The sequence below is a fragment of the Triticum dicoccoides genome, chromosome 1A (assembly GCF_002162155.2).
Source record: "Triticum dicoccoides isolate Atlit2015 ecotype Zavitan chromosome 1A, WEW_v2.0, whole genome shotgun sequence".
Taxonomy (NCBI): domain Eukaryota; kingdom Viridiplantae; phylum Streptophyta; class Magnoliopsida; order Poales; family Poaceae; genus Triticum; species Triticum dicoccoides.
In genome coordinates, this window is record NC_041380.1 from 574288398 (window position 1) to 574303927 (window position 15530).

A 15530-nucleotide genomic window follows, 5' to 3' on the forward strand; every position below is an offset into this window, starting at 1 on the left:
TTTCATACTTTAGTTATCTTAAACTTTTTTCAACTTTCACGCAATACATGAGCGTGAGCCATGAATATAGCAATATGATGGAATAGAATAATATGATGGAGGTTATGTGGAGAAGACAAAAAAAGAAAGTCTCACATTGACGCGGCTAATTAACGGGCTAAGGAGATACCCATCAATTGATGTCAATGTAAGGAGTAGGGATTGCCATGCAACGGATGCACTAGAGCTATAAATATGTGAAAGCTCAACAAAAAAAACTAAGTGGGGGTGCATCCAACTTGCTTGCTCACGAAGACCTAGGGCATTTGAGGAAGCCCATTGTTGGAATATACAAGCCAAGTTCTATAATGAAAAATTCTCACTAGTATATGAAAGTGACAAAAGAAGAGACTCTCTATCATAAAGATCATGGTGCTACTTTGAAGCACAAGTGTGGAAAAAGAGGATAGTAGCATTGTCCCTTTTTATTTATTCTTTTTTCCCTTTTTGGGTTTTTTATTTGGCCTTTATTTTTTTTGAGACAATGCTCTATTAATGATGGTCATCACACTTCTATTTATTTACAACTCAATGATTACAACTCGATACTAGAACAAAATATGACTCTATATGAATGCCTCCGACGGTGTACTGGGAAGGGCAATGAATCAAGAGTGACATGTGTGATAAATTATGCATGGTGGCTTTGCCACGAATACGATGTCAACTACATGATAATGCAAAGCAATATGACAATGATGAGGCGTGTCATAAATGAAATGGTGGAATGTTGCATGGCAATATATCTCGGAATGGCTATGGAAATGTCATAATAGGTAGGTATGGGGGCTGTTTTAATTAAGATATAAGGAGGTTTATGTGTCATAGAGCGTATAATATCATGGGATTTGGATGCACCGGCGAATCCGTGGCGCCGTCAGGGGGCAGGGAGAGTGGTGGTGGGAGTGGCGGAGGTGGAGAGGCAGTGATGGAGAAGGAGTTGCCGCCGTCGCCCGGCGGGTCGCCAGGCAGGTCACGAGAGCCCTCCTCCTCCATGACCATCTTTGTTTCGCTGAGCTCTATATCAATATACTTTGTTATATGTTAGTTTTACCCATGCTACCAAACAAGATTGGTTTGATGTTAGTTTGTACCATCTTTGCATACATTTAGCACCTTCTGTATAGATGGTAATCAGTAGCTAGGATGTACCCATCTTTGACACCATTATACCGTTTCAGTTAGTCTGATTGCCCTATTTTGTATTTTTAAACAGGTTAACTCATAAAATGGTTGGCATCGCTCCCATGTTTCTAACATTCCATTAATTGTTTTCACTTGCAGGGAATAGAGCTGTCAAACCCACAGGCCCACGGTAACCTTCTTCGAAGTGGAACCCAGAGCACCTACTTCTCCGAGACGGGCACATTTTCTTGGATCAATAGAGGTTAGAATCTGAAAATGAAAGGACCCGATGATTGAGATCAGAAGAGAGGATTGTTTCTTGGTCCCAACGATTTCATCCCATTCTGCACACAACTCTCAAGAACTCTTGGGATGCACTTGCACACAACCTTCTCAGTTGTATCGCGTGGTTTTTAGTGTAAGTACATTTAGCGCACTACAACACCACAATGTATGAAGTGAGGCAGTACACAACATTTACCAATGCTTCGAATGTGGACAATTTTTTTAGAAAATCTACTGGAATTACCTTGTCTGAAACTGTTGCATTCCAAACATTTGGCATTATGTGTTACACCTTACACTGATGGATCCTTCCATACCATTCAACCGTGTTGAGCTCCACACAAGATGGATAATTGTGATTTACTACATTTTTGAGGGAAATAGTTATTCTTCCTGTTCATCATCATGATGTTGTGATCTAGATAAAACCAGGAAGACTTAATGGTGCTCTTACGTTGTGGTATTTTGGTAACGGTAGATCACGAAACCTCTTAGTTGTGTCGTAGCTGAGATACGACAAAATGCTACTGCATCGCCATAGACACTACATGAAGTTGTCATCACTATTATCATTAGCCTCCTTCCCAGCTAGATCTTGATGATTATTGGGTCTAGATGTGACCAACAATGTTTGTTGGACATTAAGTCCTCATCATTATGGTACCATTTGTTAGAGGTTGCAACACACATAGATGATTCATCACTCTTATCAGATCTAGTATTCTTTGAACTACCATGAGTAGAGTCTAGATGTGACCTGCAATCGTTTGCTGGGCATTAAGGTCATCAACCTCATCATCAACCTGAGCTTGCACTGCCCTTTCGATGATATACTGCCCTTCGATCCATGCCATATTGTATGCATCCACCCAGAGTTATGGATAGTGTCATGAACTCTGCATCTGATGGGTGCCGCTACACAATTAGAACTATGACACGACCTTCTAACTGAATGAATATGTAATATCTCATTTACATTAACATGGGACCAACGAAAAAAATAGCGCTCTACATAATATAGTGAGGTCCTTCAAATGCTACACAAGTTATAGCACGCTAATAGCATGCTATATTTCAGAATAGCGTTTACAGAAAAAAAAAAGCCAAATATATGCGAAAATAGCGGCTCGGTCCCATTCATACCAAGATTCTTCGAGTCCATGCCCGTTCCTCCATTCAGATCACTACCATCTCCCACATCTCCCAAAATATTCTTCCGGGGACTAGATGTTGTGTTGTATCATTAAAATCTTCCTCGTAGAGACCGGCATTGCCGGATGACCTCTTCCTTAGAACACTTTCACCGCCTCCTCGCCCCATTCCTTGAGATGGCCCACGACGGTGCCTACCTGGACCTCCAAGACCTGGTTTCACCGATGAATGTTTTTTTAGAACATGGAACGGGCGCTTTCGAGTTGTTGTTTATCTTTTTTTAGACAAGGCTCTTGTTTATCTTTTTTTAGTGAAAGGCTCTTGTGTATCTTTTTTTTAGTGGTAAACCAAAACTTTATTGGGAAGTAAAAGCTCGGTTTATAGGAATAACAAACTGGTCATGGGGTAAAACCAGCCACAAATGGCGACCAGCATCTAATGAAGTAGAAAATTTATCTCTTTTTTTAGCAAAAGAAAATTTATCTAAAGACAGACAAGGAAGGCAGCCTGGACTCAGCCCAAGACCAGTCCAGGCCCAACAGGGAGAGGCGACCGAAGCAAGCAATCACACGTGTCCGAGTTTTGGGCCGAGTCCAGGCTGGACTCGGATCAAGTGATGCGGCCGGCCGAGCCCAAGCCCTTATAAGCCGGAAGCCGGCGAAGGAGCACGCAACCGTCGGCCCTTCCACAGCTCCACTGACGAAAAAAAAGAAGCAATCACAGTCGTCACCTTCATCTCCTAGCTCGGCTCTCCATCCCCTTCCCCTCTTTCTTCTCTATCAAGTCTCGCACCCCAGCCCGTCCCCAGCGCCGCCAGCGATGCCGGCCGCGGCCGTCGCGAGCCCGCCGGCATCTCTCCCTTCGCTGTCCCACGCCGCCGCCGATGTGATACGAAGCTCGATCTAGGATATATTGTTCACTCAAACGCTATGAATCTGGGATACAAGATACAGGTAGTAGCAGCAAGAAGAGGGTTCGGGGAATCGAGAGCCAGGGGGGTGGGAGAGGGGAAACGCCCAATGGCGGCCGGTTCAGTCCTCAGTTCTTCCATGTCCCTCTCTCAGAGATGAAGTGTAGTTTATATAGGCAGGTCACTCTCCCTTGGGCCTTGTGGGCTGGTCTTGGGCTCCTCATGACAAGTTATTCCCGTGACATTCCTTCCTTCTTTAAAAATCGGCTTGACCACAAGCCGACGCCGACGCTGGAGAGTTTTTTCCCAGGGTCCCATGGCACTGCTAGAGTGGTTGTAGCCTTCATGGTAGTAGCCAAGGCCGAGGTAGATTTGATCTTGGTACAAAGTGTGGATGATGTGAATCTTGTCCACGATGGCATTGAGGTAGTAGTGGTGCTGGGCGGAGGTGGGCACCATGATACTCCTACCTGTTGTTGCACAATTTTTGTGCTGATGTGGCTGAACTAGAAGCTCGCGTGGATTCCATTGCTTCAAAGAATGGGTTTCTGGACTTGTAAGCATCAGCAGAACAGTCTACCATCACAGCTGCAGAGCATTCTGGCAGAAGGCACAAGCGCCACTGACATTGGTGAGAACCCCAAGGATAGATCCTTCCAGGAGTGCAAAATAGAATTGTGTGACACAAGAACCAGGAAAGCTTCCATTGGTGTCTCGTGCAAGTATAGTTCAGTTGAGATCGCATGAGTAGCAGCATAAAAGCACCATCCTCTAGACCAAATGTTTCACGAGCTTCAACAATGCATGTGGACCATGCTCGTTCATGACCTGTTACTAGCTTGACCTTTGTTATAAACATTTGTAGCTGCAAATAGATGTTAATCATTCTTATGGCTGATGGTTGGATACACTGCTTGCACATCTCCCCCTGCTGAAACAATATTCTCCTGTCAAAAGGAGTTGACAACTGAAACCAAGCATTATAGAGCTCCATTGACACAATGAGAACTCCCCACAGATGCTCAGACCGAAGAATTCCATAGCAGATGGACCAGGAATGTTTTGTACTCTGGACTGGAAGTTGTTTGAGACAAATAACAAGGATATATCGAGCACATATAACTGCCGCTGAGGCAATGCTCTCTCGACACTTGTGACAATTATTTGCTTGTTGTCCCGGCTTCATGGCAATGCCAAAAATTCATAACGTGTAACACACTGAGATATCACCACGATATTCGACAACCCGATCTTGCTATCCCCTGGATTCCATGGTGATGTGTCACACAGAGCTCTTGGAACAAAATTTGGCAACCTAAAATTTTCTTTCAAAGAGGAGCATTTCCAAGGCAGCCAAGGCTTCAGGACCACTAATGTCCCCATCAATTCCAATAGTTTATCTTCCTGTATAGCCCCATGCCTGGCATTTTCTTGATGTGACAGAGGCCACGGCTGCAGCAGCTCATGTTGCAAGAATTTCCTGGACCCAACTGACTGTAGCAGTACTATACTACCCCGTAACAGTTCATCTCCAGGAATAAGTCCTACAAGCTTGATCAATAAAGGGCTTCCAGGAACAACTTCATGGACCTGTAGCATTCTTTTATACATAGAGCAAAGTGCTAATTCACTAGTTGCAAGAAGACTATGGCTCCCTTCACTCTCTTGTTTGTGAACTTTATATATCCCAACTTGAGTGAAATATTTTATCGGCATCGGCGGTCGAAGTAGTGCCACTAGGTAACAGTCATGTAGGTGATAGAACAGCCAGGCTACCTTCCATTGAAACCGAGCAGAGCAACAAAGAAAGATACAGAATGCACTTTTCCGCCAAAGGAGTGATGTGTGCAGAAGCTCATATCCACTTTCAAGAGATGTAACAGGAACGTTGTACTTCGGCTTCTCATTCAAGTCCTCCTGTAGTAAATTGGTCATTAGAAAACTGGGTGCAACACCACTCCAAAATATCCTAATTCTGTGTCGTTCCCAGCAAGGAGGAGCTTCAAATACTGCATTTGTTAGCTGCACACATTGAAGACAGAAAACCAGTGGCAGATGGAAATTGTCCTGCATAGAACCCATCATGTATGTAATGTGAGATTGCGCGGTCAACAAGGAAGTTCCAGGGTCCCATGGCTTCTCATGATGAAAACCACTAATCAGGTCCCACCCAAGCACTTGAACAGCAGGCAAGAATTCTGCCTTGTTCGCCTCATAGCCTTGAGCATGGATTAATGCAGATAAATATATTGCTGGTTGTCCAGGATCCCATGGCAATGTCAAGAACTCATAACATGTAACATCGGAAGGTAGGATTCTGACTGTCACTACTAATGATGGGCTTGTGTCACAGGGATACTCCAAAGTGGGCAGGAGCTTGAGCAAGGCTGTTGAGTCCATCTCCGTCATGGCCGCTGGCAGGTTGCACATCACAGGAGACACAGATTTCAGAAACTGCGGATCGAACGGGAGCACGACCACCATGTAAAGGGGTACCACGGTAGCCTGGATGGTGCCGACGGCGGTGCCCAGACCTAAGGTCGAGCAGGTGTTGTGCGCTGTGGCGGAGCAGACACTTGTTGTAGGGAGGGTGTCTTCACGCACAACATCGACATCACTTGTTGTAGGTATAACCGCCGTAATGGCTGGGGGACTGCTCGTCGAACCCCTGGTGGGCAGAGAAGCAATGAGATCAACGACAGTGTTGTCGACTCCTACAACAGGGGTGATGCTGGATTGGTTGCTTTTGGTATTGATCCTCCAAGAGGGGTGCTGCTCTATGGTCCTCCAGGCACTGGTAAGACCATGCTTGCTAAAGCTATGGCACATCACACTACTGCTGCTTTTATCAGAGTGGTTGGCTCGGAGTTTGTGCAGAAGTACTTGGGTGAGGTAAGATGCGGATAGTTGTAACCTTGTTTCTGCATTCGGTTGTTCTTATACTATCACAAAAACTATTGCATGCATTAAGCTTTGACCATGCAATAGATTCCTAGTTTGTTATGTGTTGCTTAGATTTCCTTTATTATGCGCAAGATTCCCAGTTCATTAAAAAAATAGCACTTATTTGAACTGAAGCATACTGTGAACATCTGACACACGTTCCTTTTTGTTTATATTATTATGATGCATCTTATATGCAAACCATATTTAGTTACTGTATGCATTACCAACGCAAATAAACTACTATGTGATGCATCTAAAAACATATTTAGCGTATTATTCATGCTGTCAGTGATGTTATGTGATGCTTCTTAATTTTCTGGTATTTAAGTCTTCCATACATTCCTCTTAGGGTTTACACAAGAATTTGCTACTATGTGAAGTTTTTCTTTGGTTTGCTACTTATCAGGTCTTTTGTTGATGCATTGTATCATTTATCTCATCTTAGGGCCCAAGGATGGTTCAGGATGTATTCCGCTTGGCTAAAGAGAATGCCCCGGCTATAATATTCATTGATGAGGTTGACGCAATAGCCACTGCTCGATTCGATGCTCAGACCGGGGCTGACCGAGAAGTTCAGCGAATTCTGATGGAGCTACTCAATCAAGTAGGTTTGCTGGAACTCAAGTTGTTTGCCACTTCTAACCCTAGACAATAATGCATTTGGAACATGCATATAGATGTAAATAAATAAAATAGCTGTGACTTAGATTGTAAAGCTCAAGCTCTTTAGTGTCCAATTTTACAAAATGTATACATGCTCTTAGAATTGGTATCTGTAGTTTTTTTAAGGATAGGAAGTAACTTTCTGAAAAGGCTATTGTTAAGATTATTGTGTGCAACTTTCTCATGCATTGACTGGTCCGAGTATTTATCATTGTGAATGTTGTATGCAATGCAGATGGATGGATTTGATCAGACAGTGAATGTGAAGGTTATAATGGCGACCAATCGGGCGGATACTCTAGATCCTGCTCTGTTGCGTCCAGGAAGGTTGGACAGGAAAATTGAGTTCCCTCTGCCGGACCGGAGGCAGAAGAGGCTTGTTTTCCAAGTAAGTTATGCACTTGCATTCATTGTCTTTGTTTGGAAAGATGTTATTGATAGTCCTTGTTTGGAAAGCCTTTAAAAGAAATTGGTGTTTAACAAGGCACACATTTTTTGTGGCATGTATTATGGATAAATTGACCTATAGCTCCAATTAAGTAATTAGTTGTAAGCTTGCATTTATGAACTAATGGAAATCTTTGTTTATTGATCCTTTTTGAAATTATTGCACCTTATAATTATGACGGCTTCCTTTCTTTCAGGTTTGTACTGCTAAAATGAACTTGAGCGACGAGGTTGATTTGGAAGATTATGTCTCCAGGCCCGGATAAAATCAGTGCTGCTGATGTGAGTGCCATCTCACTGTGTTAAACGGTCTTTTGATCTTTGCTCGTACTACTGCAGCATAAGAAATTTCATCTCCTCAGATTAGTTAGTCCATGATAATTTCCTTAAATCATTTAGTCTTGAAACTTATCCATAACAAGTTTCAAAGAGTAACATTGTGTCAAGTCTTTTACAGATCGCTGCCATTTGCCAGGAAGCTGGCATGCATGCTGTCCGCAAGAATCGGTATGTTATCCTCCCAAAGGACTTCGAGAAGGGTTACCGAACGAACGTCAAGAAGCCTGAAACAGACTTTGACTTCTACAAATGAGGCAACTAAGTGTTAAAAAGAGAATGCTTTGTTTTCAATCAAGTCCTCTGTATATGCTAGTACTAGTGTAAATTTTAACCCTACATGTTCCTTCAATGCTCACTCATGTTGAGATTTGTTGTCAGTTTGATTTTCGGTGCTCCGGTCCGGCTTGCTTACTACTCCCTCTGTCCCATAATGTAAGACGTTTTTTGACACTGGATGGAGGGAGTATTGGGTTTTGGTCTATTTGATCGCTCTGGTCAGCGAGGTTATGAGCATGCCGTTATACACGTGACAGAGAATATCGATCGAGACGAATAGAGCTCCACCCTAAGAGCCGAGACAGTGCCTCCCAGCAAGGAAGATATGTGGTTCCAATCTGAGTTGGCGATAGTGTCTGTACTCTACTGATGCTTCTATCTATGTTTACAAGAAGGCCATTGATAGGCGCCAATTGGCCGGCCGAAATTTTGGCCGGTCACCGCGCTGGCCTTATTTGCGAATTGTCTTCCTGTCCAGAGAAAAAACAGGGCCGCGCGTCTCTGCCGCAGATCGCCTGTGACGCTCCACCCCCACCAAGCTGCGGTTGCCAGCTCCAGCAGCTTGCCCCTTTCCCCGTCACAGCACCACCATGGCCTCACAGTTACGGTTGCAGCACGGCATTGCTTTCTTCGTCGCTGCTGCCTGCAGTTGTATCAATTGCCGGTTCCAGCAAAATTGACCCATGGTTCCAGCATCGTCGCTGACGGTTGCAGCACGGCGTTGTTTGTCTGCGACGCTGACGCCCCACGGGTTGCAACTCTGCAAATCACCGGTCCCAGCATCCCGGTGAGTCGATTCCAGCCCATGTATTGCCGGTTGCAACACCATGCTCGTCGATCACAGCACCAGAGCTCGTCGTCGTTGCCGTGGGCACTTCCAGCGCGACGAACGACCCTATGTGCTTCCAGGTGAGCGCTTGACCTCGGCTTGCAGCGGCCCTCGTCATCCTTTGCAGCTGTGATGTGTGACTCCCGCGGCAAGTGGTCGGGCAGGGAAGATTGGTTCGGATTTGACGACGGCCATCTCCGGCGAGATGCTGTACGGTGGTCGACTGGTCGGGCAAAGGAGGAGGAGAACGTGCGGTTGGTCACAGGAATTTGTTTGTTGTACAAGTTATTATATGCTACACTAGTTGGCTATGCAAGGATAATTACAGTTTTTACAATATACATCCAATTCTTACAGTTATATATCAACTAGACTCCGGGAACAGGCACCCGGAGAACAGGGCGCAACATGAGCTTGTCCCTCCGCCGCGCGGTGATCCCGAATGCCTCGGTCATGTCGAGCTCCGCCGACTCTGGCCCCGACCACTCCCAGTCAAAGTGGAAGAGCAGGCTCGCGAGCACCAGCTCGACGTTGGCGAGGCCGAACGCCATCCCGGGGCACATCCTCCGGCCGGCACCAAACGGCAGGAACGCAAAGTCGCCACCTCCGAAGTCGGCCGCCGCCGCCGCCGCCTCCCCCTTGAGCCTTTCCGGCCGGAACTCATCGGGCGCGTCGGGCCAGTAGCGCTCGTCGCGGCCCAGTGCCCAGGCGTTGACTAGCACCTGCGTACCACGCGGCACATCGTATCCCAGCACCTGGCATGGTTCCTGGCACTCGCGCGGGAGCAACAACGGTAGGGGAGTGTGCAGCCGCAGGGTCTCCTGGATGACCAGGTGTAGGTAAGTGAGCTCACTTAGAGCATGCTCGGCCACGGTGCCGCGGGCATGGAAGGCTTGCCGCACCTCCGTCGTCGCCTTTTGCATGACCCTCGGGTTCTTGATCAGCTCTGCCATGGCCCACTCCAACGTGGTCGCCGCCGTCTCGCTGCCGGCGCCAAATATGTCCTGCATGCAAAACATGGAATTTCTAAGGTGACCGGTCTGCATACTTTCCCGATGAACGGCGAATTTATTAGCTAGTAACAGAGAATACTCCTTGAAGCATAGGCGAATTCTATTTCGAAATGAAAGAAAGCATAAAAATGGCGGAAGCGAAATCAATCCTTAGATTACACTAATATTTTTCCACTAAAAAAAAGAAAGATTACACTGACATTTTGATACAGGCTTACACGTTTCAACTACTTTGGATAGATAGTTCGTCAACAAAAGATGATAGATAGCACCGCTGCATGGTTCGAAAAAGTCAACAAAAAAGTCACATGGTCACGAGTTCACGATAGCAAAATTAACCATTTCTAGATCATAGTAACATTTTGATAAAACCGTACACGTCTCAACCACTTTGAATGGATAGTTCGTCAACAAAATACGTCACATGATCACGATAGCACGGAAGCCACTAGACGAGAACACTTACGAAGATGACGGATTTGATGGCGTCCATGTCGAGCGGAAACTGGAGCGCGCCCTCCTTCTGGATCCTCAGCAGCACGTAGAGCAGGTCCTCGTCGTGGCCTCCGCCGCCGCCCATCCTCTCCAGGTGCTCCCGGACGACGCCGTCGAGGATGCCGTACACGGTGTCGCGGCACTCCTGAGCGCGGCGCACGGCGCTGCTGAGCCGCGCGGCGAGCCGCGAGGATGGCCACAGGTCGGCCGGGTTGAACCCGGCCGCCAGCTGCATGGAGCGGTCGAGCGCCCGGAGGAACGCGTCGCGCTCCCGGCACCGGTCGCCCAGCACGGCGCGCACCGTGCTGTCCGCCACGAGCGCGGCGAGCAGCACGCGCATGTCCACGGGGCGCGCGGCCGCCGCGGCCACGGCGACGCCGCGGAGCGCGGCGGCGACCTCCTCCTCGCGGATGGCGCGGAAGGAGAGGACGCGGCGCGCGGTGAGGAGCTCCGCGACGGCGATCTTCCGGAGCTGGCGCCAGTAGTCCCCGTAGGGCGCGAAGATGATGTCCCGGCCGCCGTTGGTGAGCACGCGCATGGTGGCGCTCAGGGGCCGCGTCGCGAACGCCGTGTCGTGGGTCCTCATCACCTCGCGCGCGCCCTCCCGGGAGGACACCACCAGCGTGGGCACCTCGCCGAGCCGGAGCAGCATGGCCGGCCCGTGGCGCCGCGCCAGGTCGCGCATCGCGCGGTGAGGGAGCTGCCCGGCGAGGAGGAGGTGGTGCAGGCTCCCGATCACCGGCAGCTGCCACGGCCCCGGCGGCAGGCGCAGGCCGTCGGCGGCACCATCACCGCGCGCGCCCCGGCGCCTGCGGCCCGCGAGCACGATGAGCAGTGACACGAGAGCTAGGCCGAGGTAGACGACCACATAGGCGCCCTCCATTCGTGATCTGGGGTCCGAGCACGGCGAGGAGCCAGCGTTGCTTCCGGATTTAGTCATGTAAGTTACGTACCGAATTTCTCTTCCGGAGTACACGTGATGACAGTGATGTGGATAACGAAGTGCTTGGAACTACCGACAGATAAATCCTGTCTCAACTGATTTGTGGAAATTTGTGCACCTCATGGACGGATGAAATTGAGTATACTAACTTGCACTGCATAGACAACACGGACGCGACTAGGGAGCACACGTGTGCTCCTTAGTGTTTCCGGGCAAACAGCCAAAAATGGAAGTTTTTGTCTTAATGTTATGATGCAAAATCCATTTCAAGGAAAGAAAGATCTTCTCCCATGTCGAAATTAAGCTTCGTTTTCACAGTTAGGTTTTTGGTTATGAGCTCTTCAAAACTAGATTCCATATAGGTATGTTTCGATGAACTTTTTTTTCTCAGGCAACTTTGGTGCCACGGCGAGGCAAGTTTTGTACTACAGCAATCAACTTTTGTTTAGCCTGCATATCATCGTCACGTATCATCCCGATGTTCTTTTGAGTTGGCTACGATGACTACCAAATTGCGTGGCATCATCTGTAAATTGCCTATATTTGGTTGGTGGGCGAGGGTGTGGGTCGTGGGTGTTTTTCCTCCTGCGCGGCGCGATCTAAATCGAACGACGCTCGCGGGTGTGTGCTCGCAACCGCCAAAAGTGCAGCTGCACTAATTAGAATTTGGGTTGATTCAAAGTTTTTTTATAAGAATTTTGGAGGATTAAAAATCTTTGTAACTTTCTATATCTGGTTGGAATTCTCTTGAGAAATCCATTGCACTAGATTTCATATAGATTTTTTTTTCATCCGCACAAACAGTTCTTTGTTTTTCCTGCTGTGCAATCAAACACGCTTTGGCGTAAACAAAATCTTGTAGGACTTGTGTGGACATGCTACTGCAATTTTCCCTATTCCCACTTTTTTGCATGATAAGATTACTTAGATCATGATAAGAATTCCTTAAATCAGTATTGCCATGACAGTTGTTGAACAGATGAAAAGTTTTTCCTGCAAAAAAAGCCTTATTAGGCCATGTTTGGCCATTTCTCAGCGCTTATCTCTTAGCACATTACCATATGCAAAATATTGTTGTATTTTAAGAGGAGAAAGGGGAGCTGTATGTTAATGAAAATACGGCTCTTAGCTCGTTTCTCTACGAATTATAATTAATAATTTGACCCCGTGTGGCTTATTTTCTTATATTCCATGTATTGATTTTTTAATATTAATTTTTTATAACAAATTCTGAAAATATATAACCTAATTCCAAACTTTCACTTGTATGACCAGGTCATCCTCATGTAGAAGGAAGAGGGACTCTTCCTCAGTGCATTGGCCGAAGAGGAAGTCTTCGTTCTTGTGGTGGCCGAAGACAACTCTTCGGTCGCCTTTAGAACAAAGATCAGCGGGTCTTGGCCGAAGAGGCGTCTTTGTTGTGTAGTGGGCTGAAGAGATGATCTTCGCCAGCGTCCCGACCAAAGAGGATGTCTTCATTCACCACACGGACGAAGAGTTCAGGATAAGGATCCTGACCGTCTTCTTCCTCCCGATCGTGCTATTCCTCTTTCTCCCTCTTCCCTTCGCCATTTTTACCGGTTCCAGCTCCTTTTCGTACCATATACACTGCTAACCACCAAATCATGGCAATTGAGAGGCTTGCAAACAAGTGGAAGGTAGCGAGACCAAACGATAGCATGAAGGCATATATCAAGCAAAGCTAGTATATCCAAGGTAATGATGATCCTTGCCTCAAATCCTACTTTGAAGAAGACCGAACCCATGAAGTGTAGTCAAACAAAAAGTACGTAGTCAAACGAATCCTCGCACTCCATGTCTCCGTATCATTACCGAAGCTAACGAGAAGAGGCAAAACCTGATTCGCAAGGAGCAGCTCTCCTATGTAGGGTGGGATCTATGGCAGTTTTTGGAGCCTTCGATTTTGATCGGACGGCTCCAGGTCAGTCGGGTGGTCTACTGAAGAAACTGAAGATGTTTAGGGTAGTTTGGGGTTGATTCGAACTATCTGATCACGATCAGTCGGTTCGGGTTGGGGAAAGTTTTCGGACTAGGTTGCGTGTGGGTTTAAATATGTGGGCTATGTTAGAGAAGAGAGGGAAAATGAAAGGCCCGGTTGGGATCTACCAAACGATTTATGAGTTTATTTTATAAAAACACCCGAATAAAATCCGGTATAGCGTCAATGGACTGTCGATACAACGTGGATAATGCAATAATGAATGCAACGAATAAATAATTACAGCACACATATAATAATATATTAGGCCAAAGAATCCGGGGAACCGGTCTCTGTCTGTTACATGATGACTTCGCACCATGTTGCACAAGACATACGGGAAGGAGCTGAGGAGCCCAACAGTACATCCTTTCCCGCCGAGGAGGTGGAGGAGGAAGTGACGAACCAACCGCTGTCGGAGCCTCGGATGGGGGAGGCTGTGACGAGCACACGTCGGGGCAGAGCTTAGTATCAAGCGAGCATCGATTTGCGTCGCATCAAAAGGTCGCTGGCGACACAATAGTCAGGAGCCATCGAAGAGATGGAACATCATCTCCACACTCATCGAGCCGTTGAGGGATCTGGGTGACCACCGCCACCGACATGGGAATTTCAGACCGTGTGTGTGCCGGTGTGTTGGGGAATTGGGTTTGGGTTTGACCTGGTTAGGACGACAGGAGCAAATTGGCTCTCAGGCAGGGACTGGTTTGCAAATTGTGCGTATAGATCTCTCTACCCGAATCTGGGCCATCAATCTGCCATCCGATGGTCCAGATCAGTTTTTCTATTCTTTCATGGTAAGATCAAATTCTTTTTTTATAATAGATCATATTCTATTTGCAGTCTATCGGAACTGTACGTGCAACCATGCAGCCAGAAAATACTACTCCCTTCGTCTCATAATATAAAAACGTTTTTTATACTAGTACAATGTTAAAAACGTTCTTATATTTTGAGACAGAGGGAGTAGGACGGAAGAGCCACGTGAGACGGACGGCGTAGTACGAACATTTAGGAGGAAGAAACCTTCCTCCCTTTATTGTTGGGAAGGAACTTAGATTTTTTTGTCTTTCTGCATCGATCCAATCTGGCATACAATCTGGTAGCGGTCTGGCTGCTTCGTCTTTTTTCCCTATAATTACTCCTATCCGGGTGACCAAGCCCTCAGGCTACGCCGACGGCGGCGACAAGAGTTGATCGGCGTTGTACATGAAGTTGCTACTCGAGACACCACATGGCTTCGCCATCTTCACCGTGCGCAAGCCCGACTGCCTCCACGAGGACGAGGACAAGGCCCTCAAGGCACGTCTTCTCAATAGTTTCCTTTTCTTCCTTCCTTCGTTCCAACTAATTCATACTACTCAACAATGATGATGATGCAGTACCTTTGGACATACTTCGTGTGGCGTTCGTCTGTCAATTCCATTGTAAGTACTACTTACATTACTCTAGTATACAGTAGAACTTGAAGACAGTAGTAGCCGCGTCTGTCTATTCTTATGGAAAATAAAGATATATATTGAACATGTTAGGAGCATATGATAAGATTTGGATCAGAGCATATTTTTAAAAAGTTTGAGCATTGCATCAGGTAGAAATGAAGTCAAACCTAACAAAAATGGAACAACAATGATGTTCTAATCGTCCGAAGTGTCGGCCACAAATATTAGACTGAAATTTCATTTCTCCAATCATGTTGCACTGTATTGTGGCTAGGAAATTCTGCAATCTAGATCTTTCTTGTCTTCTGTTGGAATCAACATTTCATATGAACCATCTCCTAATCAAATGTCCTTTTGCTTGGGCGGTCTGGTTCTGGTTGATGCAACCATTGCCTCTCAACATTGCGTGCCCACGGCAAGTCTTGATCATCGTCACATGGCGAGAACAGGCCTGCGACACAGATGAAGGAGTTTAATGCTCTCATCAACCTCCTGATGTTTTCCACATGGAAGGAGCGGAATGAACCGCACATTCGAGAAATAGAAACGCAACGGAATAGGCCCTGCCGCCGCCGTTCGCTGAGCGGCCTTTGCCCATCGGCATCCCCCCGACGGCGGCAGAGGAAC

At 46.8% G+C, this 15530-nt stretch overlaps 1 protein-coding gene and 1 pseudogene across 1 annotated transcript; one reads left to right on the plus strand and one right to left on the minus strand.

The window, feature by feature from the left end:
• The first annotated feature begins 3420 nt into the window (after positions 1–3420).
• LOC119355796 lies at positions 3421–8159 on the plus strand (annotated as a pseudogene).
• A 1107-nt stretch (positions 8160–9266) lies between these two features.
• Positions 9267–11488, minus strand: LOC119291705 (dolabradiene monooxygenase-like). The gene is made up of 2 exons (XM_037570517.1): positions 10491–11488; positions 9267–10015 (listed from the first exon to the last, which is right to left on the minus strand). Exons 1-2 carry the CDS (start codon positions 11457–11459, stop codon positions 9380–9382), a joined length of 1605 nt encoding a protein of 534 aa, XP_037426414.1. The 5' UTR covers positions 11460–11488; the 3' UTR covers positions 9267–9379.
• Positions 11489–15530: the final 4042 nt, after the last annotated feature.